We start from the raw sequence: 24,085 nt of genomic DNA on the forward strand, positions 1-24,085 counted from the left end.
GGCCGGCGTTCGGCTCCTGTGCAGAGCGAGGGCCTCCGCCACTCACGCTCGAAGCCGCGGCGCCCGCAGGGCGGGGCCTCCCTCCGTCCGCGGCCCAGTGGTCTGAGCGGCCGCGTGGAGGCAGTGCTCACGCCCGCGCCGCGCGTCCCGACGCGCTACGTCGCCGGCGCCGCCGCTTCGCGTCATGACTTCCGGGCGCCGCGGTAGCCATCTTGCTCGCGCGGAAGCGGCGCAGCTGGGTGGGAGTCCCGAAGCGGGAGTCGCGGACGGTGCGGCCTCCGCCATGCCGTCGTCGCCACTGCGGGTGGCGGTGGTGTGCTCGAGCAACCAGAACCGGAGCATGGAGGCGCACAACATCCTCAGGTAGTGGGGGCCTCCGCCCTGGCCCAGCGCGCCCCGCGGACGCCGGCCGACCGGCCGTCCCTCCGGCCCCGGCCCGTGCTGGGCGGCGGCTCCGGACCTCCTCGGCCCGTGCTGGGCAGGCCCGGCTCCCGGCCGGCCTCGTTTCCCGGCCTTGGTCTCCCCCGGCCCGTGCTAGGTGGCCCGGGTTCCCAGGCGGGCGGTGCGCGGTGGCCCCCGAAGGACGCCGGAGATGCCGCGCCGCGTCCGGGCTCCTTGGCTTCTGGGCCGAGCGCAGCAAGTAATCCACAGGGCTCGGTCCGCCGCGCGGTCCCCCCACGTGTGATTAGCTTCGCGGAAAATTCAGATTCTGAGCCAAAATGTTTCCGGGTCGCGGAAACCTCAGAGCTCCAAGTAAACCTGAGAGGTTGATGCTGTTCGCGTCTACTTTGCACGCGTGTCTGTGCATCTGAAAATAATGCCCTCCCTAAATATGCTCACCAGTGAGGCGGTAAGTGCCAAGACCAAAGGTTAGGGCCCACGCAAGGATAGTGTCCGCCGTCTGCAGGGTGTGTCGCTTTTTGTTAAATCTGGAAAACTTGCACAACAGAACCTCAAGTTGTAAAAAAACGGAAATGGCCTATTTTGTTTATTTCACGTTTTTGCGTATTTGCTCCTGTCTACATTTTCAAGTGTCCTGCAAAAAATTCTCCCTGCTCCCTTATAAAATCTCCAGCTGGTAGTTTTGAACTACATGTGAGTTTGGTTTCATGTTCCTAATTTACATTTCAGTACTAACTCCCCTTTGGTGACTCTGGTGTAGTGTGTGTGTAATAAAAGTTTATTCCCGTTTGGTAAAGTTTTTTGTTCAAAATCAATTCACACTATGTGAAATGGACTTCTTGCTTTACAGTTGAAGTTTGGTATACACGTCGACTTTGATAGTAAGCCAAAATTGGAACTACCTTTCCTCCCGAAGTTTCGAGCACGTTCAAGGACAACTGTGTCTCGCTGCTCTTAATGACGGCGGTCAGCTTTGAGTCTCCCGAGTAACTTGGGGAAATCAGAATTCTCCCGAATCCTTCTCGTTTTGCATGAAGCTGGAAGTGCCAGGTGTCCATGACCTGCTAATTACGAGTTTAATTCTTCCCTAACATCTACCACACTGCCCACAGCGTTCAGTCAGTCATTTTTTTGGTAGAGTGTGGTATGCTTTAAACCTAACAAATCAATGTGGAGTTTGTTTTTAAACTAGACGCTTTTAAACTATAAAGTTGTTTTAAAACTGGAAAAGTGCTAGAATTACATTGTGCTGAATCTGATTTCCAAACTGCATTTATTTGTTCAAAGCCATTAGAAGTGGTAAATTTAAGCAGAAGAATGCAAGGTTCACACTCCTGGAAAATTATTCAAGGAAAATGAGATTCAGTATCTTCAAGAATAACAAGTGATCTGGAGACCACCTCATTCTGCTAGTTCTGGCTTAGCTCCTTTGTATCTGCATAACAGAGTTGGGGTGGAATCTTACAAAAGGAGATGTTTCTTAAATCCGTGTAGCAGCTTTGTCAATGTATCAAAGTCTGGCCTATCTGATACTCCTGAGACAGTCACTGCAAGAGAGAAGCCCTTGCTTAGTTCACAGTAACTGGGACAGCATTGGGGCTCCTGTGGAAAGGAAGGTGTGGAGGAGTGCCTACAAACAGTCACCAAGTAGGAGTGTTTATGTGTGCTTCTTCCCATTTTATTGTCTTTCACATTGACCCGTGAAAAGAGTAGACTCCGAATGAGGGCAAAAGGAGGTAAGTGTAGGGTAACATACGTCACTTATATCATGAATGTGAAGTTACTTTAGACACCAGTTTTTAATTTCTAAAGTGCTTTTTGGGTTTTTTTTTTCCATTAAAATAGCATTTGCTTGTTCACAAAAAATTCTCTCTGTAGAAGATGAAGTTAATGATCAAAGTCCTTTTTTCTGGATGTCTTTTGCACACACACACACACACACACACACACACACACACGGAATCAAGATGCTGTTCTGTAATCTCGCTCCACAGAATGTGAACATAGTTTGATTTCAACATTCATTTCTGCTTTCCATTCGATGTATTGGATTTGAACCTATCTGTTCAGTTTGAGCAGAGGCAGTGGTTATAAAACCATGGCCCAGTTACCCTGAGGAGTCCTTTCCAGCAGTCAGTTTTTTAACTGTTCCCCATTAACAGACATTCAGGTGTTTCTCAGTCTCATAATGTACCCCTTAGGTATCTGCACACTTTTCTAGCTGTTTCCTTGTCATAAATTGCTAGAGGTGGAATTGCTGAGTCAAAAGGTAGGCATACTTTACAGTTTAATACATTTTGCCAGACAGCCTTCCAGGAAAGTATTTACACAATTCCCATTTCTTCACATTCTGTGTTTGTTTACATCTTTTCGTGCTGCTAGGGCAAAAAAAGGGTCTCGCCCTTCCTTTAGTTTTAAAATTGCTTTTGAGGTTGAACAACTTTTCATGTTATTTTGACTTTTGAAAATTATGGCTTTATCTTTGGATAATTTATAAGGGTTAAAAGCATCTCTAAGATGTGATGAATTTTACCCTGTTGAAAATCAGTTTGACTATATTTTTCTGACTAGTCGAATACAGGTGTTAATAAATGTTGGCATTTTCTGGAGCTAGTCATAATGTTCCCTGGGGTGATTATTTCTGATCTTTTGAGGCTAAATTGTTTGAAATGCCAGTACTGGGAGTCCGTTAGATTTTTAAGAGGAGTTTGAAGACTTGTATGTTTCCACAGAGCCTCCTGTTCTTTGTACTCTGGATTAAGATGTCCCTTTGGAGCCAATTAATTTATTTTTCAGTTCTAAATGATCTCGTAGATGTTAAGGGGCATGTTGATTTTTGGAAGCTGTAGTTTTAGTTCTGGCAATTCAAAACAAATTTTAAAGAAAGACTTCTCTAAATTGCTGAAGTGAATTCTCAGCCTGTTTTCAGCCACAGCTTCTTGGGTAGTGTGATTTTGGAAAGATGAGCAGAGAAGTTGCAGACGTGGAAGCAACAAATCAAGAATCAGGGCCTCGAGCCCCTCTGTGTCAGGTGCTTCCCCAGCGCTGAGTTCATCCTCACAGCCCTAGGATGCCCACACGTACACAGGCGAGGGGGTAACACCCGGAGCAAGAAGTCCTAGCTTAGGAATGACAGAAAGGATAAGCGCTCCCACCGTGATAGATGGAGGAGTAGCAACTGAGACAGGATGGGGAAGACACGAACTGGAGAGGGAGCCAGGGTGCAGGGAGCTCAGCGGTCAGCTGAGGTCCTGTGAGTCTCCAGTTTGGGGCAGGGCTCTTAAGTCATAATGTCAAGACCTGACCCTGTGGGCCCCTAGCCACACTGGGGTAGAGGTGCTCAGACCTCTTCCCCTAGAGGGGACCAAGTCTTAGGGTGGCCTGAGGCTGTGTGGCCCCATAGCTGGGATGACCCAGACACAGTGCCTGAAGCCTTTTGTCCTTTACCAGGAAGGGATAGCCCTGTTCTGGGGCCCCTTTGGCTGCATTTTTGATATTGTGGTTCTGGGTACACTTGACAGAACAGACTGGAAACCATCTGGGAAGGTGAGAGGATTTGAAATCATGTCTTTTAAGAATCGCAGAGGGTGCAGAAGACGTGCCTGCGGGGGACACAACACACTTGCCTTCGTAGGTTTAAGGGACTGCATCGTTTCACTTTTTGTCTTCAGGAGGCAGAACTAAGACCAGAAGGACGGTTGGAAGGAGGTAGATTTCTGTTCAGATGCGAATACTGAGATGAAGCTGGGTGGGCCAAGCACGCCTTCAGCCCCAGCAGCTGGAACTTTCCCTGCATCCAGGATCAGCTTCTCCAGCCTTCTTCTGTAGGTGAGAACAGGTGGAGCCCAGCAGGGGAGATGGCTGGGCAGGTTCAGTGTGATTTGTAGCCCGAGGACCACTGTGATCATGGTGCTGCTGGGCCGTCTGAAATGCCAGTTTTGCGCAGAGGGGAGCCCCTGGGGAGGCCAACAGTGACCGGCAGGGCAGGCCTGGAGGAAGCACAGCTAAGCCGAGCGCTTGTGGGGGTCGCACGTGGGGTGCATCTGACACAAGCTCTGCACACAGTGATTGTGCTTAGAAGCCTCGGTTTCGTTGTTGACCTTGTGGGAGAGAAGGGTAGAATAAGTCCTGGAAAACAAGTATTGAAGTGTGCTAAAGGCCCACATGTTGCTAGTGGTGGCGTAAACTTTACTGGAATGTTAACGTTTCAGAAGGCTTGATCTTCCCAGCCTTTTAGCTGTACTGCAGTGAGCTGGCAGGCGGGCGTTTAAGTGTGATGGCTTGCTTGTGAGTGGCTGACTTGTGTTCCGTGAACATGAGGTCGTCATGTCGCTGCAAATCAGGATGATTAGACAGTGAGTGACTCTACTTGTAGTAAAGGTGACTTATGACCATAAATGCACTGTGTCCTGCTTACAGACGGGTCAGGTCATGCTTTCAGAAAGTTAGTAGTGGTCTAGGATTTCAGTCTTAGCCAAAATAATGCTCTGAATTAGATTAATAACCAGAAAACACTGCAGAAAACAGAATAAATACCATAACCCATGCTGTTAATTTGGGTGTTTTCTTGATCCTTTTTGGTGTTCATTTTAACTTCATTATTTTACCTTTAGATATTGGGATAACAATTGAAGCAATTTTGTTTCCCAAAATTTAATTTAATGTAATTTAATTTTCTATCATACTGTTATCTATCTTTTCTATAATTTAACATTTCTGTATCTTAACATACAATTTCTGTATCTTTCTATAATTTAGCATTTTCTCTGATACTATAATTTATTTTTATGATACATTCTTGACACCAGTAAAGACAAGTTTGATAAATACTTGTCTAGCAGGTTTGTTTAACGTACTAAATAGCTGACCCTTCAGACAGAGCATTTCGGTTCTCAGGAACTTTTTTATAGCGCTCAGTCCTTTTATGTAAGAAACACGCTGTCACCTTGCAGGCACACACGGATTGGGCTGTTTTGTCAGTTGCACGAGCTTACAAGAAACAGCACTTCTGTTGCTAGTTAGCCTTTTTGCTGGGGGAAGAACCAGCTGGGCTTATTTTATGTTAAAATGTGCTTGAGTCCCATTTCGGGAAGTTGAGGGAGTTTCCAGCCAGGAGACTCTGCCAGCTCCACTGCTGCCTGGCCTTTCCCCAGCGCCATCCTCCTGGGAGCCTTGTTAGGGCTCAGCTGGGTGGATGGTCAGCCCTGGTTGTCTTTGGGGTGGTTACTTGCAGGCATACGGACAGTGTTTCGCTGGACACCTGACTCATGCCTCAGACTCCTCGTGACAGGAGATGAGGAAAGGGGGTGTGCCTTGCGGGGGCGCCACACAGGCAGTTCAGACCTGCTGCTCCACTGGGAAGGGGGTGTGAGACCTTGTGCTGGGGCTTCTTGGGAACCCTGTGGGCAGCTTTTAGGGGCACCTCTAAAACGCTCTGGGGTTGTGTCTGAGTCTCTGGGTCACAGGGTGTCATGTGCATCGTGGGCCGCTGGGGCTGAGAACTGCTCCTAGGTGCCCTGTCTGCAGACCCCACCCTGTCAGCCCCGGCTTCGCCGTCACCAGACTCCTGATGTTCTGTGTCCCGGAGGCTTCACTCACCCTGTCCCGCACTCCAGGGTATCTGGGGGAGGGACTTGGGTCTGTTTTGGTGACCTCTCTACCCACGGCACGTGGGGAGCTCCGGGAAGTCCTGTTGAATCCATGGTAAACCCACCACCAGTAGAGGTGGTTTTTCAGTCTTGAAGCTTTAGCCGTCAGGGATTGAGTAACTTCCTTTGCTGCTGCTTGGCTAGATGAAGGCTTATTCACTGTGTGCTGCGTTAACGTGTTACAAGAGCAGTTGTGCATGGGCTCGTTTTAATATATTTTAATTGAGTTTTAAGAGTTGAGCTCATTTAAATAAATTTAATTATGACTAAGTCCCTCAAAGGAGTGACCAGAAGGAAATGACTGAGTTATGCAGAAATAATGTCTTTTTTTTTTTAGAGTGAGGGAGGAACTGTATCTAAATGAATCTTCCACATCTTTTTGAGAAACATTTTGTTTTTTTGCATTGTTCCCCAGATGATTTGGGGACCCCTTTTGGAACATGCTTTTTAGGTCACTAGCTGAGAAAGGTGGTCTCGACTGCAGTTTCTTGTTCTGACCCCCAAAGGCGCTATCTCTACTGCAAACGATGTGCTTTAAAGCATCCGCGCCACCACCAAAGACAGGACTTTCACCCTGGCTCCCATGAGGAGCGCGCGGCCTCTGGAGACAGACCCAAGGGGTTTCAGGTATGTGTCCAGCAGCCGCGTCCATGCAGCCCCCACGTCCCCTGCGAAGTCACACCCAGGCTCCCTCTATGGTGGCTGGACCTCTGCTCCGAGCCCTCAGGGGTCTTGTTTCAAGGGGTCGTGTCTCTTCATAGCACCCCTCCTTCCCTTGAGGACCTGTTTTCCGGTCATCTGTTCCCCACCTCCATCCCGGGCTGGTCACCAGCATCCAGGGTGCCTCGTGTGGCACTCTCCTCTCCGTGAGTCAGACGCCAAACCCAGGGGAACCCCAGGTTGGTCTCGAGAGCAAATCCCTTTTCCTTCAGTGATGTGTGTTTACACTCCAGGTTGATGGTACCTCAGGGGTGTTTTTTGGGGAGGAGGTGGCACTCAGAGGACAGCCTGCTTGTTTGGGGGCAGTTCTTGTGGGATAGTAACAAATGGTGAAGCCAGCAAGACAAGCATGGCTTTCGTGGTTGTGACCTGTCCCCTTGTCCCCGTCCTGGGAGGGTGTGGCCCCCACGGGAGCAGGCGCCCCCTGACCTCCCTTGGCTGGTGTCCAGGGGACCTTCATCCCCCTCTTAATGGTGCTTCGGCAGGAAACTTTTTACTGTCTGTTCCTGGACTAGTGCACCTTCTTGGAGGGCCTACGGGTGGGGGTGTGCTGCGTGGTCGGGCCCTCGTGGCCCCGGGTCTGGGCATGGTCGGTGTCCCTGCACCCCCAGGTACCCCACCTCAGGGTCAGCAATTGCAGTGAGCGTGGCAAAGGTTGTCTGGGTTTTTGTTCATGGCTCAGCTGGGTGTGGCCTGGATTTGCTCCTTGTTCGGCTCTGTTGTCACCGTGTCCTCCTTCCTGGGTGGTGGTGGGGGGCCCGACTGGCTGCAGAGCTCGGGACTTGTAGGGACAGAGGGATGGGACCCAGCTTTTCCCAGCTTGAGAGGACCTGGGTGAGGTGTTGAACCAAAACTGGATGAGAAGAGCTTCAGAAAATGCCCGGTGCCTGGAGGTACAGGTGTGGTGGCTCTGCCGCTGGCCGCAGCGCTGGTGTCCACATAGGGGCCCCTCCACCTTCCATGGTGACAACAGGGGTCTTGCTGGCTCTCCATGCCTTCTGTGCAAGGGACTCTGGGGCTGCCCTGAGTGTGTGTCCCGTAGGCTGGGCTTCTCGGTGGGGAGGTGTCCGGCGGGAGGCAACCACGGTCTCACGCGTGGATGTCGGCCTCAGCTCCTCCCCAGATTCCCAGCTACTTCCTGCAGCACCAGCTCCTGAGCTGTGATCTGAACAGCTGACCCTGTGCCCACTGCAGTGCAGACCCGCAGTGGGAGAGGGTGGCCCCGCGGCCTTTTGAACTCTCTTCACCTGTAGTGCTTCCTGCCGTGTCCTTGGTTTGGGAGCACGTTTGCTGCTCCTCTGGGCCTCAGAAGACCTGTGGTGTCTCCCAGCTGTGGCCCACAAGGGGAGTGTGAGCATGGGGGGACCAGTGTGTCCTCCGCGAGCCTGTGGCCAGGGCAGACAGCACGTGATGTCCAAGTGCAAAGCTGGGACAGGAAGCCCATCTCCTGTAGACGCTTGGAACCCTTAAAACGTTTATTTTTATTGACTGAGTTTGAAAGAACAGGAGTTTTGACCCAAGTGTGGTCCTCAGGAGGACAGCACCCAGGGCCTCAGGGCGTTGAGGTGACGTTCTTTCTCAGAGTGTGACTCTCGTCGCCTGTGGGCGCTGCAGGTCACTGACGCACACTCCCCCAGTTTCGCAGGATGCACGTTTGGTCAGTTTCCTTATCATTGACCTAGGTTACAGGAATGCCCGGCCTGGGAGCTGGGGGCGTCCCTGCGTGCCCCTCAGGCTGGCACCACAGGCAGCTGGGAGCCTGGGTGAGCAGTTCCGCTCTTAGACGTCAGAACACGGGTCCTGTGAACCTGCACCCCACACAGACCAGGACAGTGGTCAGGTGACACGGTGTCTGGATGACACGTCCCCTGGGTCCCTGTGTTGGTCCGTCCCAGGCCTCAGAGGTTTGAGTGACACTTTGACAGCCTCTCCTCCCCTTCCATGAAGGATCCTTTGTCTCCCATTTGGATTGGCTTCGCCTAGCTTGTGTAATGTGCTGCGGGATTTTTTTAAATTTGCAAGTGAAATACTTAAGAATTGAAAAGCTTGTTCTTGGTATCAACAAAATTACTCATCTAGTTCATTTCATATTCCTTTTTAGCATTTTGTGTCTTATTTAATCTAATCCTCTCTCTCCTTTTGTGTCTTTCAGCAAACGAGGATTCAGCGTCCGGTCCTTCGGAACGGGAACTCATGTGAAGCTTCCAGGGCCAGCACCTGACAAGCCGAACGTTTATGATTTCAAAACCACTTACGACCAGATGTACAACGACCTCCTTAGGAAAGACAAAGAACTGTATCCCGGGGTGGCTTTGCCCCCCCTGCTTGTCTCTGCCAGGTGTCACCACAGGCACCACTCTGACCTCCTCCTCAGGGGCGTCTGTGCGCAGGGTGCTGGGTCACTGGGTTTCTGTTCTGGTGCTCACGGGATGGTCTGAGGGTTGGAGCCACTCGGGGCCTCGGGCGTGCAGGGCGCAGGCGTGAATGACGTCCACACCCACACGGTCGGGGAAGGGTTCTGACACGACACAGAGCAGCTTAGGTAAGGCATGTGGGAGCCACGGCACCTGGCTTCTCCCACCGCGAGGCGCCCCTCCTTCCTCTGCAGGTAGGTGTGCTTTGGTACACACGTGGGGTGGCGCAGCACTCTGGTGACGTTTCTGGAGGGTTGGGTGATGAGCTGGCCAAAGTACCCACAAAAGAAGCATGGTAGAAGCAGGTACTTTGAGAGGACTTGACTTTGTTTCAGGAAGAGACCAGACAGACTGGGGCTGCTTCCCAGACTCACGTGAAAGAAGAGGTTATTTGTAAATAATTGATGTGATGGCGACACCGGGCTGTGACGGGTAAGGCCTTCCCTGCCTGAGCTTTGACAAGGCGTTCGTGATCACCGCGCACCGCGGCTGCTCTCGGCGCCTTGGCCTCCACTGTCACGGTGAGTGACTCTAGTTTGTAGGAAGCAGACCAGACTCTCTGAGTGAGAGGGGTATAGACACCAACTGGAAAGCCTTGTCTTCATGTTGGCACTCGAAATTTTTAATAAACTACGAATGTTCTCTGTACATCTGTAGATTGATTAGTCAGCTAGGAGGGCCCCTGCCCCCCCCCATTGCCGCCCCCTCTCCTCCCCAGCTGCAAGTAGATCGTCAGTGGGGGCTTCTGGGAGGAGCACAGCCATCCCTGCTGGGGGCACAGGGGGGCGTTCTGGCTCATGTAGGCGCGGGCGCCTGAGGCTCACCGATCCCAGGAGTCCAGGGCGCGTGTGGGCCGGAGCGAAGTCCCCAGAGATCTTGCAGGGCGCCCCTTGCACGCCCCCATCTCCCAGGCCCCAGGACCTGCGTTAGGAGAATCTGCGAGTATTCAGCCGCCAGCTGTGTCCTGGCCTCCGCGTCGCAGTGCTGTGCTCTGCTGATGGCCTGGGTCCAGGCTCTGACTCAGGTTCAGCTCCGCGGAGAGGCCCCTCCCCTGGGCGTGTAATGAGAGTGGCCGGGCCCTGCGGGAGGCGGTCACTACGGTCCCTTCCCTGAGCGAGCTGAGACCGTAACTCCAGCCTTTTGTCAGCTGCACTGCAGACTCCGTCTAGTTCTGAAGATGGTTCTTCAGTTAGCACTGTTCCTTTTGAAGAAAACTCTTATGCTCAGTGTAAGGAATGAAAGCAGACACTAACACACGTGCCCTCATTCCCCTGCGTGTTACGAGGCCGGCCCTTTCACGTCTGAGCTGTGATCTCCCGCTTTTTGGGAATAGGCCACACTAAGATGCTTAGGGGGTGGGGGCTGCTGATGAGTAGTGGGGTGGGGCCTGGCCCGTCTCCCCATCTGCTGGTGACAGGTGCACAACAGCTAAAACCCCATGTCTGTGTGTGGGGGGTACCTGGGCTTCTGCAGAGGGACGGTTTTCATAACCTGCAGTGCAAAACTAGAAGAGTTCTCTAAGGTGTGATTCAGGGGTAAACCACTACGTTCAAAAGTGTTTGATTTTCAGGGGAGAGAGTGACAAGTCGGGGGAATGCTCCTTGTTGGTCAGAGCCAGGAGCTGGTGGTGAGGGTCAGGCGCTGGGGGCCCCGCCACCCACCTGCTGTCGGTGGCCTGAGGTCCCTGTGCACACACCCCTGTGTCCCCGAGGACGTGTGGCCCCATGGTCACTGAGCCCTCAGTGAGTGACGTGCAGCCTGTTGGTACGGAAGCTCTTTATTCCTTAACCGTCTGGCCACAAATAGGTGCTTTTGGTTCTACCCATAAGCAGCAGCAGGGTGATGGGTGTGGCAGGGAGCAGCTGCCCATGGGGTCCCAGCCGCGGTGAGTGAGGTGGGCAGGCTGCTCGGGGAGTCCGTTCCCCCGCCCCTCCGCAGACAGATAGGGAGTGTCTTCTTCCCTGATGAGGGAGCAGTCCGACTCTGAGGTGGCCCACCCGCGTCAAGCATGCGGGACCCGGGGCCACACGCCCCTCACACAGCAGGCCATAGGCCGTTCCCACCCTGCGAAGCCCCCGGCCTCCCTGGCCTGCTGTCCCTGTGGCCCTGCCTCTCCTGGACGATTTATGTCCGTGCATTGTACCGCAGGGGCCTTTCTGTGGTGGCTGGTTCCTCCGGTTGTAGCAGATACCGAGCTGTCCGTTTTTAGGTGTAAATTTTACCCCCTTGACCTTAATTTTTGTCTTCCCTTTGCCTCAGTGCCCTTTGAATACAGAGCAGCTTCAAACTTGGTGTTTCGTGTGGGGCTTTAGCGTAGCTCCTAGGTCATGGTGGTGGAAGCTTCCAGATTTTTTTCATTTTCTGCCAGAGCCAGTTTCTACACCTGAGCTTCCATCTTCGATTGAGAGGAATCTGTGGCTGAACCCGCAGCCTACTTGGAGCACCTTTGGGGAAAGATAAGTCGTTTTCTTCTAAATGTAAGAGTGGCCAGCCTGTGGCCTCATGAACAGTGTCCCTGGGCCCAGTGGATACGGGAGTGGAGGGTCAGGGTGGGGGGCCCGGGAAAGGAGGGGCTGGCAGTGTCTTCACGGGACTCCAGGGAGTCCTCTTTTGCAAGTGTTCGGTGTCCACGTGAATCTTTCCAATAGAGAATTGATGTGAGTTGTAAACTACTTGTCTTAAAGAGCAAGTGTGGCTATAAGTACAATTACGTGGTCCTGCCCGAACAGCGCCTTGCAGTGCAGGTGTGACTGACCCCGTCCCAGGCGCTGACTGTCCACATGGTTGGAGGCTGGGCCCTGGGCCTGTGTCCAGCATTGTTTCTCTTCAGGGTCTTGTGTCATTAATTACCTGCGGGGCTGTGTTTTTAACTATTTGTTCATTTCCATCTTCTCAGTTTCATTGTCTTTCAGGCTTTAGATTAATTGATGTGTATAGCCAGTTCTTCACTGTGTACTTTTTGCTGTCTTGGAGTAAAAGGTAAAAATAAAAGTGATTTCTGAGAGTGTAAGCCCACAGGCCCCTGACCTCCATCCTGGGTGCAAGGTCAGTGGATGCGGCAGCCCCGTTTCTCTGAGGCCCCTGGGCTTCCCCAGAACCTCGTTCTTGGGGCCTCGTCAGGCTTGTCTCAAGCCCAGCCTACCTTCGCAGGCTGTGCTCGGTTGTGGGGTGGCTGCCTGTCTCCCAGCCCTGAGCCCCAGCCTTTCCTTCCCAGGTCCCCCAGGCTCAACCTCCCCCCGCCCCCGCTCCCGCCCCCGAGAGGGTCCCTTCAGTGTGACCTGCCTGCCCACCTCACTGATGGCCCTGGTTGCCCTCCCTCGCCCCGTGCCCATCCGGACACCGAGCGTGCCTGTCTGACCCCGTCCCATTCACCCTGGTTGCAGCTGTGGCTTCAAACCGTTTTTGAAAACTCTTTAACAGATGCGTGTTCCTGAGCTGGACACCGATTCCCAAGGAAGCTCTGATTCATTTTGCTGATACGTGAGGTTTTGGGGTTTAGGAAAGCACTCATGCCCACAATAAAAATTGCAGCCTTGAGATATTTCAGATGAGGCCAGAGCAGCGTGCATTCGAGAGATGCTGCCCTGCACTGGGCAGCCCGTTGCCCGAGGCAGCTGCAGGGGTCCCTCCCCAGTCTGGACACGGGCTGCACTGACTGCAACCCCTGCCTGAAGGGCTTGCCCAGGGCTGGGGGCGGGGGCCAGGCCTAGTCCCTGCAGCCGCGACAGGTGAGGTGCAGACGCCAGGTGTGTTGAAAGTGGGTGACACACAGTGGACCAGGCGGGTGGTTTCACTTAGCCTGAAGACCGGTGGTGAGGCCCTGGCAGACGCAGGCGTGGCGGGCAGCAGTGAGGCTGGGCTCTACGAGGTGGCGAGGGGCTCTCCCAGGGGTTCCCAAGTTCTCATTCGTACAGCCTGTGCGCTTTGCAGTAACTGCTGCTTTGATTATCATCAGAATGAGTCCATTTTTTAGAATGAACAGATCCTAGCGTGACAGCTTCCGGAGTGGTGTGTTCAGGGCTCCTAGCCCTCCCCACCACCCTGCAGAGCCCCCCGAGCTTAAAGCTGTCTGCTGTCTTCCTTGCATGTGCCCCCAGGTGTGCCAAGGGCACCCCTCTGGGGGCTAGTGAGCTGTGTATTCTTGGGATGACAGACAGCAGTGGCGGGGCGGCCCCGAGCCCTCTGCCTGCCCCCAAAGCACTGTCTCCCCCCTCCTGTGCCCCAGCTCCAGGTTCTTCCTTTCGGGAAGGGGGCCTGACTCAGCCACTGGGGCCGCAGCTGGGCACCCCGTGCCATGCCAGCCTCCGGGCTCGTTGGCAGCTCCCGGAGCGGTTGTGGGAAAGCTGCCCCTGTGTTGCTCTGGCACTTTGCACGAAGACACAGACTGGGTGCCTCAGCTGGGGTGTCTCCTGCATCTATAACGGGGGTAGTCAGGGTTCCCTCAAGGAGGGGCAGAAGGCTCTGGTCCCTTGGTGTGTGCCTGGAATCTGAACTCCAAGGTGGCCGTGGCCAGCATTGGAGGATGGGGTGGTGGGCATCTGGGGAGCTGTGGCAGCTCTGAGGTGGGGCCTGGGTGGGCATTCATGTGTTGGGAGTGGGGTGGGCAGGCCCTGCCATGGGCAGAGGTGGGTCGGGGGTCCCAGCACCCGGTGGACACAGTGGGTACAGCTTTCCCACCGGCCTTGGTGGGGACTGAGTGCGTTCTGAGGGAGTCCTGCACAGGGACGCTGGTCCAGCCACCTCCTCCCTGGCCCCAACAGCTCCTCTGAGCGGGGACTGGAGGATTGAGTCTGCACCCTGGGCCTCTGGCCCACGAGGGGCTCCGGTCCACGCGTGAACCTTCACCCTTACACTGCTGTCCTTTTAAATGAGGGACTTCACCGGGGTGCCTTTGGGGGACACACCTGAAAATGAAAATCACTGGGCACCTTCAGGCGGGATGTGGCTCTTCCCTGGAGCAGGTCTGAGCCTCACGGCTGTGGGTGCAGGGCCCTTCCCGGGGTGGTTTCCACTTCGAGGAGTCTGGCCCCGGAGCACTGTCTCTGTCAACATTTAGTGGGAGTGTCTCCCTGGGTTGGGGTGTCACCTGTAAGCTTTCAAATTCTGCTGTTGGCCTTTCCCTGGCGTGTGTGGGGATGCAGCCACCCCATCCCACCCTACGCAGGGCGTCACCGTTACCCTCAGGACACATGGACAGTCTGTGAGGACTAGCTCTGCCTGGTGTGGTGGGCAGCCCTCGGTGCTTCTGTCACCCCGGGACGGCCAGCAGTGCCCGTCCTCCTGGCCCCTCTCCTGCCAGCGAGGCTCACGCATGCCTTTCCTCTGCTAGCATGTTGCTCAGAGGCCTCTGGACCCTGGGTATTCTCGGGTCCCCACAGGAGCCTTGCTGGGCACAGGTGGGCGGGTTGCAGTGACCGCTGACCTGGACGAGCCCCCCATCCTCCCTCTTAGCCAGATGGTTTGGTTTCTGGTGCAGACTGCGTCACCATGAGAGGGCCCAAACCAACTGCTCAGAGGGAGCGTGGGGTCAGCCAGGGACATCTGGGTCGGCGGCCACCCTGGGCTTTGTCCCTTTACTGCTTTTGGTCAACTTTTTTTTTTTTTCCGAGATTGCCTTATATCTCATGGCAAAACAAACATTTTTCTTTAATCGCTCAATAGCTGAAATTTCAGGGAGAAAGAGGGTGGTTTTATTTTTCACTGAACTGAGTGTTTCAGGTGGGTCTCAGGCACTTCGGGGAGGTGGGGCAGTGGGCAGCGAGAGAACAAGGCCAGGGCGTCACCACCCACCTCCACCCCTGGGTGATGTGTGGGATTTAGTTGTTTTTGAATCATTTAAGTAGAAATGATTTGGTATTTGCAGACTAATTCATAATTTGAGGACTTTTTCTCAAAGTTTTAAGAGGTTAATTTTCCCTAAAACGCTCCAGCCTAGGGTTCAGCTTGCTTTGTCCCGTTTTGAGTTTTAAGTTTTTTATGCTGTTGAGCAGGTGGAGAGTCAGGTGTGTGCTGCTTGGAACAGACACTCAGACTGAAGATATTTTTCCCGTTGCATTTTTTTGCTTTATTTATCCAGCCAACTTACTAAAAATTTTTCGTCTTGAGCTTTCTCTCAAATGTAAATAACTGTCGTGTTTTACCCTGTTTGGACAGCTAGTCTCCGTTTTTATTAGTAAAGTCTGCCGAAGCTGACTCCGGTTAGGCAGTGTTGCCGCAGATCCTCGTCTGTTCCTTCAGGCTGACGTCAAGCGGCCTGGAATGAGCTGGGCCCTGAGCTTTGACCTCAGTGCCCCCCACCTCAGCCTTCTGAGGAGGTGGCAGGGGAAGGATCTCAGCCTGCTTTCTGTTGGTTCTTGCTGTTTTTTTTTAGGAAAAAAACCACTTTTGGGGAGTGTTCCCTTTGGAGGAGGAGGAGGCATAGTTCTCACCACCCCGTCCCCACGGAGCCTTGTGCAGGGGGGCCTGGGGTGCAGAGCCCTTCGCAGGTGACGCCCCCAGGTGTACGGGCAGGCGGGTGTTGCTCCTGCCACGGGCGTGCCCTGGGGACCGAGCAGGTCAGTAGTGCCAGTGCCGCTGGTCACACCTGGGACATGGTTACGAGTGTGTTTCCACTCCCTGTTCACTTTGCTGACGCTGGCCCCACAGAAGCAGCTTTGCTGCCACTTTGCAGTTTGGGGGGCCGTTGTCACGCCCCCACTTTGCGTGGCCCTGACGTCTCCCTCTGCTGCCCTCGCCCCCTCCCAGGCCCGGGCCCCAGCGCTGGCCCTGAAGCCACTCCGCGAGGCAGGCCCCTGGTCCCCACGGGTTCTGCGCCGTTTGGACACCCCCCACCCGAGAGGTCTGTTCCTCACGTTCTTACTCTTCCTCCACGTAAAACGCATGGTCCTGACGGCGGTGCAGCTTCTGCGTCCGGTGCTTCCCATGCTGTTCTCAGGGTGTCTTGTGTGTGCCCCGCTGTCACGGGGTCTGCAGCAGCCAGTGTGCTCCTGAGTCTTCTGTTTGAGGGCCAGGCCGTTTAAGGAGAAACGAGTTGTCCAGAAGGTCCAGTGTGGACAGGGCTGAGCCATCCCGCCTCCCTGGTGGCCTTTGCATGTGGATCTTGGGCTGGTGTTTCTCATGAGGTTGATGCACTGAAGGTAAACCCTGGGGGTGTGGTGACAGTGGAGCGTAGATGACACCTGTGAGGCCGTCCTGGCCACAGGTGTGGTGTGCCCTGTTCAGGCCTCGTGCCCATGTGAGGTGAGGGCGGCCAGTGCTAAAATTTGGACGGGGTGCCGGAGCTGCTCCCAAGACAGGGTGGGAGTCCTGTTTCCCTACGGAGCGACCTGTGTGCTGAGAGCCCGAGGAGCTCCTAGTGCACGGGGGGCTCCTGGGGGCCTCCCCTCCTCCAGCACAGGCACACTGGCGGTGGGCGGGGGTCTAGGGCCCAGACATGGTGTGGAGCCATCGCCTTGGGCTCCAGGGGAGCATGTGCCTGAGCCCTGCCAGCTGGTGGCCTGTGCCCGCTGCCTCTGGAGCCACTCTGCCCACAGGAGGGTTCTTGGACCACTCTGAGCCCCCATGCCTTCGAGGACCTTCCCCTGAGGGCACTTGGGCCCCTACTTAAGGGCGTTTGCATCTTATGTTTCAGTTTGATCAAGCTCAAAGCTGGAAGTAGAATCAGATGGGGGACTCACAGGGACCAGGATGTTCCAGGGGCGCACCCCACCCAGGGAGCCCCAGCTTGTGGGTTTGGGGTCACATCCCAGGCTAAGCCCCAGAGTAGGAGGACCTGAATTTGGCCTGGTGGTGTTTGGGGGCAGAGGCGATGATACAGACCAGGACGTCCTTGGGCTCTGGACGTAGGCATCCTCTGTTAGTGAAGCTCCTGTGCCTTCAATCAAACCAGGACCTGACCGAGCACAGAGCATGTTCCCTGACGGCCCCGGAGGCCCCCGCGTGTAGGGCAGAGCCAGGCTCTGTGGGCCCAGGGTCAGGAGGTTCCAACATCTCGTGGCTGCCAGGAGAGAACACGAGCATGGGGGACAGCGGCCCCGGAGCCCACTTTCTGCCCAGGAACCGCCTGACGGGGTCAGGGACCTGCACCGCCCCTGCCTCCCCTCGGAGTTCTGTCTCCCCTTGGAGATCCTGCTTCTGCTCTCAATGTTCTGAGCCGTCTCCTCCAGCTTTGTCTCCATCATGCCCGCTGGGCGATGTCTGTGGGGAAACCGGGCTTGTGCCGGCTCGCGCTGGCTCACCTCTGACCCTAGGCAGCTTCTGTCCCTTGGGGTTGTTGGGGGCACGGGGCTGGGCCTGGAGGAGGCCCTCTTTAGGGTCGGATCCCCCTTGAGGCTCAGCAAGGACGTGGGGCTTGGGCACCACTGTTAAAGCCAGGAGGGTCAGAGCCCTTCCCCCAGCTTGGGCACCTCCTGCCTCGTCTGGCTCCCGCCTCTGCCTGCGCTCTGACTGCCTCCTGGCTCCTCCTGGGAACATCTCTGGACGTGGGTTTGGGCGCGGCCCCCTTCCCACAAGAGACCCCCTCACCTCTCCGCTCGGGGTGGTGCCTGCCCTGCTCTAGGGGAAGAAGAACTGTGTGTCCCGCTCACCAGGGACGTCACCACAGGCTGCAGAGGACTCAAGAAGCCCTTTCCCGGGGCCCGTAAGTCAATGTCCACAAGACAGACTGTTCCTTTGGGAATCATTGTAGAGACAGAACTGTTCAGCTGAATCTCTGTCTCATGCACTGAGGACGTGTGTGGGGTGGATTCGTGGTTGGGGTTAAAGCTGTGTCTGAAAGACAGGTGAATTGGAGTAGATGGGCATGTCCCACCCCGGGAGACGCAGATCCTTAGAGGAAGAGGTGCTCCGGCCTGGCCCGGCCCGGCCCGGCCTGGGAGAGGGGCCCTCCGGCCCCAGGTCCCGGCTCGGGGCCGGGCGTGGTGCCCGTGGGTGCATCCTGGACTCTCTGGTATGTTTACCTCGTGCGTCTCTCTGTGGGAGACGAGTGCCCTGGGCTGCCCTGTGCCTCTCCCTTGGGACAGACGACCACTGAGCCTGAGTGCGTCCCCTGCTGCCTGGCTTTGGCTGCCTAGCTGCTGTTGTGTGGAGAGTGCGTGCTCTGCGCTGACGGGCTCTAGGTGGTTTGGCAGCCAAGACCCGGAGTGCTCCAGAATGGTCCTCTTATACTTCCCGTGGCAGGAGATGGAAACCCCGCGTCTTTCCCAGGCCCACCCTCCAGGTGCCAGCCCATTTGCGCCCCGCACCCTTTTGCTCCAGGTGAGAGGAGTGGGGCCACACACCATTTCTGAAGGCCGAGGGGCCAGGCGTGAGGAGCTCCAGGCCTGGGCTGGATGTGCACGGCCGCCACCCTGGTCAGGGCTGCTCTGCAGACGCGGGTGGGCGGCCCCGGGCTTCGAGAGGGTCTGGCTCCAGCCACCAGAGCCAAACAGCACAGCTGTGGCTCCCCCACCGAGAGTACCCTGGCTTTGACAGGCCGCTGGAACTTCCTAGGGGTCTCCCCTCGCAATGAGGCTGGCCCTCTGGTCGCCCGGCTGCTGAGTGGGGAACCAGGTCAGGGGTTGGAGGAACCCAGACGCCGTGTTCTCCACCTGCACCCTCGGGCCTCTGTCTGTCCAAATTGGGCTTTTGAGCCGATTTTTCCCCGCCCTTCGAGGGGGTTCATTCCTGCCAAGTGTGTGAGGGTCTGAGTGGGGCTCCAGCCAGCCTCCCTCCCCCGAGGAGGCAGCTGGCCTGTTACCACAGGAGGACCTGTGTGGGTGGAGGCGGTTCTAAACGTGTCCTTCCCGCTGGCCCGGGCCTCAACGGGCTCAGTGCCGATGGCCTGCGCTGCGGCTCTGCTGCCCCGGCACCCGAGGTCCTTGCTCGGTGTCCTCGCTGGACCAGGAGACATTGTGGAAGCTTGGTCCTCTTGACCATGGCCTCTGGGTTGGCAGCATCCCGACAGCACTGCCCCAGCACAGGGCTGGGTCTTCCTCCCGGAGCCAGGCTTTGTCTCGTGGCTGACAACTCCCCCTGTCTGATCCCCATGGGGTTGAAGCGGGAGTTGAAGTGGGTCCCTGCAAATCGAGTGGGTTCTTGGTCATCCCCTGAGGGTCCCAAGCGCTCACTGTCTTTGGTCCTGCCTGGCCTGGGCCTCGCATGCCCAGTATTTGCCAGAAAATAGTCCAAAAGGCCACTGTTACTCCTTCCTTGTTACACTGAGGAGGTTACGGTTTGATCTCTAATTCAGGCCTTTCCTCCTTAATTACGTGCACCTCAATTTCATTTGTTACGTCATCTACGGGAGTAACTGAGGGTCAAGTAAAGGAGGAAAGAACTTTGCAGAACTGTTGGGGACCCTGGTAAGGTCGCCTTCTCTCCCCTGGTGCCGTTGCCAAGAGGCTCAGTGTCATCTGAAGCCGGGTGGCGGGTCTCGGAGGATCCCGTGGGGGTGCAGGGAGCCTCCACTGCCAGCCCGGCACCATGGGGGCCCTGCTTCACCTGCATCTTTCTGCTGGATGTGGATGCCGACGCGTCTGGAGGGTGGCGGTCATTATGCCTGACTACAAAACGACAACCAAGAAGTGCTGAGTGTCTTTCCGAGTGAAAACTCTCAAGTCAGTGTGTTTTAAAAGCCGTTTTCACCATCCAGGAATGTGGGAATGTAGTTTGAGTAAATGAGCTTCTTTACATAAATTGTCATGAGCTGAACTCTGAGGAAGACAGCCAACAGGTCATCGAGCCCCCAGACCAGCCGGCCTGCGTCTCTGAGTGGAGTCAGCGAGGTGCGTGTCCCAGACTGTCCGGAGTGGCCCTGGGAGGCCACAGGCCTGGCTGTCAGGGCAGTGAACCCTCTCTTGGGGCTGAGGGCGTGGCCACTGGGGTTGGGTTGGGGCATGGCCCTGTCTGGAGCGTCCCAGGGGAGGCTTGGGGGCCACCTGCTGGGCACAGACCTTGCCTGTGGGGCCTGTGTGTCCCCTCGGGCTCCAAGGGATGTGGCCCTGTCAGGCCCGGGGCCTGGCCCTCACTTCTGTCTGCTTCCCATTAATGTAAGGCTTCTCCTTCCTGGACGCTCCTCTTGCCACTGGAGCATCTGTCCTTCCTCAGATGGCTGTTGGGGTTTCCTTACTACAGTGACTGCGCCAGACTTAGGATTGGCTTCCGGGTGAGCTTTGTCCCGGCCAGGGGCTGGGGTTCAGGGTGAGGGTTTGCAGAGGGGCTGTCATGGGGTTGAAGAGATGCGGACGTGAGAGGAGGCTGCGGCGGAAGGCCTGCTTTCCGGGAGCGTCCAGACAGCCTGCCCGACTTGTCTCCTGTGGCCCGGGGACTGCCGCCCCCAAACCATCCTGGCGCCTCCGAGCCTTGACGCCCCTGCCGGGGTGGGGGGGCTGCACAGACACCAGGAGGTGAGCCGGCAGGGGCGCGGGAGCGGCTGTGCTTAGTGACGAAGGTCTTCCCCCAAGTTCCTTAACGCAAGCACCAGCTACACACAGAACGGCATTCTGCACATGCTGGACAGAAACAAGAGAATCAAGCCCCGTCCGGAAAGGTTCCAGAACTGCAAAGATCTGTTTGATCTGATCCTCACCTGTGAAGAGCGAGTGTATGACCAGGTGGTAGAAGGTAAGAGCACAGACCCAGCGCCGGCTGTCTGTCCTGTGTCCGTCCCCCTGTCCCGCTGTGTCCGTCCTTCTGTCCCACTGTGTCCGTCCCCCTGTCCTGCCGTGTCCATCCCTTCTGTCCTGTGTCCATCCCTCTGTCCTGTGTCTGTCTCTGTCCCGTGTCTGTCTCTGTCCCACTGTGTCCCCCGTCCCGCTGTGTCCATCCCTCCTGTTCCAGTGCGTCTGTTCCTCCTGTCCTGTGTCCGTCCCTTCTGTCCTGTGTCTGTCCCCGTCCCGCTGCATCGATCCCTTCTGTCTTGTGTCTGTCCCTCTGTCCATCCCCGTCCTGCTGCGTCTGTCCCTTCGGTCCTGTGTCCATCCCTCTGCGTCCATCCCCCTTTCCTGTGTCCATCCCCCCGTCCTGCTGTGTCAGTCACAATCTGGGGCCAAGACCCCTGGCCTGTCCTGTGCACATGGCTTGTATTTCCCAGCCATGGGCTCTGGGAGGCGTGGGGGCAGGAGACTGTGTCTTTTGGGTGACCGTGTTCATCAGGCAGCCCCCGTGCTGGCTGAGGGTGCTGTGTGGGTTTAGGGTTCTTGGGCGCAGAAAGAGCTTATGCAGAAGGGAGCAGCCGGGGCCGGGGCGTGTGGGGGACGTGCTGCTGAGGGCTCTCCCCAGGACAGGGGGAGTGTCTGGGGTGAGACTGGGGACTGGTGTTGAGGGTGACCAGCACGAGCTTTCCTCGAGTCCCTGCTGTCCTTGGTGTGCGGCTTCTCCTGGGGGGACGTGCTCAGCCTGGTCTGATGTCCCCTTTCATTGTCCCCCAGGCAGGGGGTGGGGTGGGGCGGAACTGCTTCTGAGGCCTCTGACTCCTGTCATTCTGTCGCGGTCAGATCTGAATTCCAGGGAGCAAGAGACTTGCCAGCCCGTGCACGTGATCAATGTGGACATCCAGGACAACCACGAAGAGGCCACCCTGGGGGCGTTCCTCATCTGTGAGCTCTGTCAGTGCGTGAGTACCACCTGCCCGCCTGGCCCGGTGGGAGGAGCTGGGGCTTCAGCGTGAAAGGGGCGGTCCCACTCTTCAGGGCACATTCAGGTTATTCTCAAATGTTAAATTAAACCCCTAAATGCAGAGGCACCCACAAGTTTGAGAACCGACCTCTGTGCTTTCTAGGTTTACACCAGTGGTGCTGGGACCCGCTTGGGGTCTGGCCTCCGAGGAGGTGGCCATGTGTCCACCAAGCACTCCCAGGACACAGGCTCCCAGGGATGGTGTCAGAGGGCCCTGTGTCCCCTTCTCCCTCAGAACTTGTCCTTCCAGACGTCTGACCCTCCCCAGGTGGCCCTGGCACCCTCCCTCGTGCAGAAAAGCCCAAGTGCTTTTGCAGCCACGGTTCAGCTGTGCCCAGAGCCAAGCGTTTCCTCTTAGAGGTGACAAAGGACCCACACAAGGAGAAACTCACAGACCTTGTCCTACCTTCTGCCCGCGGGATCTGTGCTCAGGCCACCTGGCAGTGAGTGGTCGGAAAATGAAGAGAACTAGTATCTCAAGCAGGATGTCTAAAGGCGGGCAGGCCTGGGCGGGTTTGCTGTGCGAAGGGCCCAGGGCCCACACTCTCAGTACTCCGCCCAGCGCAGCTTCTGTTCCCGAGGTGTCTCATGGCCCAGGGTGGCTGCTGAAGCACCAGCAGTTGTGCCCAAGATTTGGCCATCGGGCAAGAGAAAGGGCTGAAGGGGAAGACGAGTCCTGGGAATTGCACACGTGACAGGCACTCAGGTCGCGCTAGTGAGAGCTGGTGGAGCAGAGGCCCTGCTTGCAGGCCGAGACTGGGGGCTGCAGGCCAGCCCCTCCAGGCCAGGACAGGTGTGCTGAGGAGTCAGTCCCTTCCCTGGCAGCGCCACCTCCTCTTGGAGCGGTGGTTCTCCACCAGGGGGCGTGTAACTGTGTTTGCACGCACCGTGGGTCTCACAGCTGCAGAAACACTGGGGGGGGGGGCACCCTGTCAGCACCTGCAGCACAAGGACGGCCCCAGCGCAGGGCATGAGCGGCATGGGCAGGTGACTGTGTGGGGTCGCTCGTTTGCACAGGGGACACGGCGAGGTGGTGTGACGTCCAAGGGCCGGCCCTCTGTCTGCAGCTGCTGTGCCCCTTCCCTGCTGGGCCTGGGGCTGCCAGGGGACCTGCGCTCGGGACCCCGCCCGGGTGGGTGGGATGAGTCTGGGGCACCAGGTCGGCACCAGGGCAGTCTGGGCAGTTGGCTGGGCGGGCGGGAGGCTCAGGGCGGCTTCCCTGTCCTTCCCAGATCCAGCATACGGAGGACATGGAGAATGAGATCGAGGAGCTGCTGCAGGAGTTCGAGGAGAAGAGCGGCCGGACCTTCCTGCACACCGTCTGCTTCTACTGACCACTGCCCTTCCAGAGCCATCTTTTTCCTGCACACCGTCTGCTTCTACTGACCACCGCCCTCCCCAAGCCATCTTTTTGAGCTTTCTTTTGTTAATACTTCTTCCTTCCTGATACTTGCTTTCACCTTTCCCAGTAGCAGCACCCAAATAAACTGTACATGTGAAATGAGAGGATAGCCGTAAGTGCGGATGAAGAGCAATCAAGTTTTCCTGTCCCACTTGTGCTCAGGAGTGGGATACTGATTATATAAAGTGTTTTTCTCCTTTACTCAAAAAAGAAGAAAACGGTTTATAGCACATTTCTCCCAATACATCTGCCTTTCGCTGAGCATCCTTCTTATGTCCCCTAACTGGCTGGAATGTACAAAACCCCGAATAAAGCAACAGGTGTACTTCAGGGGAGAGAACCTGCAATTATCCAATAAACAGATGCTGCCGGTCGTCTTGGCTTCGTCCTGAGTGCCCCATCATACTCCTCAGACAGCAGCACAGACCTCTGGGTCCAGCCTGGCTCCCCAGCACGACCCCAGCACCCGGTGTGTGCTGGGGAGATTTGTGCCTGCTTCCTGTGCAACCATCACCTGTCCTTGGTGACCCCCGTGGTTTCTGTGGCTGTGGGAAAGTGGGGGCTCCTGTGTGGGCAGTGCTGTCCCTGGGCTGTGGATGACGGGTTGGCTCAGGGACCCCTTCCTAATTCCCCAGCATTCTGGGGCAGCCAGATCAGGGCCTCATCACTGGCCTCTGGCCTCCAGGCTGACCCCTAAGGAGAGCTGGGGCCGAGGCTGGCCCTGCCTGGCGGGAGGGAATCCTCTGGCCCTTGCTGGGCACCACCCTCGGGCCATGCGGCCATGGCTTCCAACTGACTGTCCCTGGCAGCTCCCCTGCGACCCTGCAGGCCCCTCAGTAAAGGCA

At 56.3% G+C, this 24,085-nt stretch overlaps 1 protein-coding gene across 1 annotated transcript; it reads left to right on the forward strand.

Annotated features, from left to right (window-relative positions):
* On the forward strand, positions 1-23,614 carry SSU72 (SSU72 homolog, RNA polymerase II CTD phosphatase). The gene is made up of 5 exons (XM_074377756.1): positions 1-363; positions 8,923-9,066; positions 20,646-20,785; positions 21,658-21,776; positions 23,071-23,614. The coding sequence occupies exons 1-5, from the start codon at positions 185-187 to the stop codon at positions 23,170-23,172; spliced, it is 684 nt and encodes a 227-aa protein (XP_074233857.1). The 5' UTR covers positions 1-184; the 3' UTR covers positions 23,173-23,614.
* The last annotated feature ends 471 nt before the right edge of the window (positions 23,615-24,085 follow it).

Source organism: Camelus bactrianus, chromosome 13, assembly GCF_048773025.1.
Source record: "Camelus bactrianus isolate YW-2024 breed Bactrian camel chromosome 13, ASM4877302v1, whole genome shotgun sequence".
NCBI classification, from domain to species: domain Eukaryota; kingdom Metazoa; phylum Chordata; class Mammalia; order Artiodactyla; family Camelidae; genus Camelus; species Camelus bactrianus.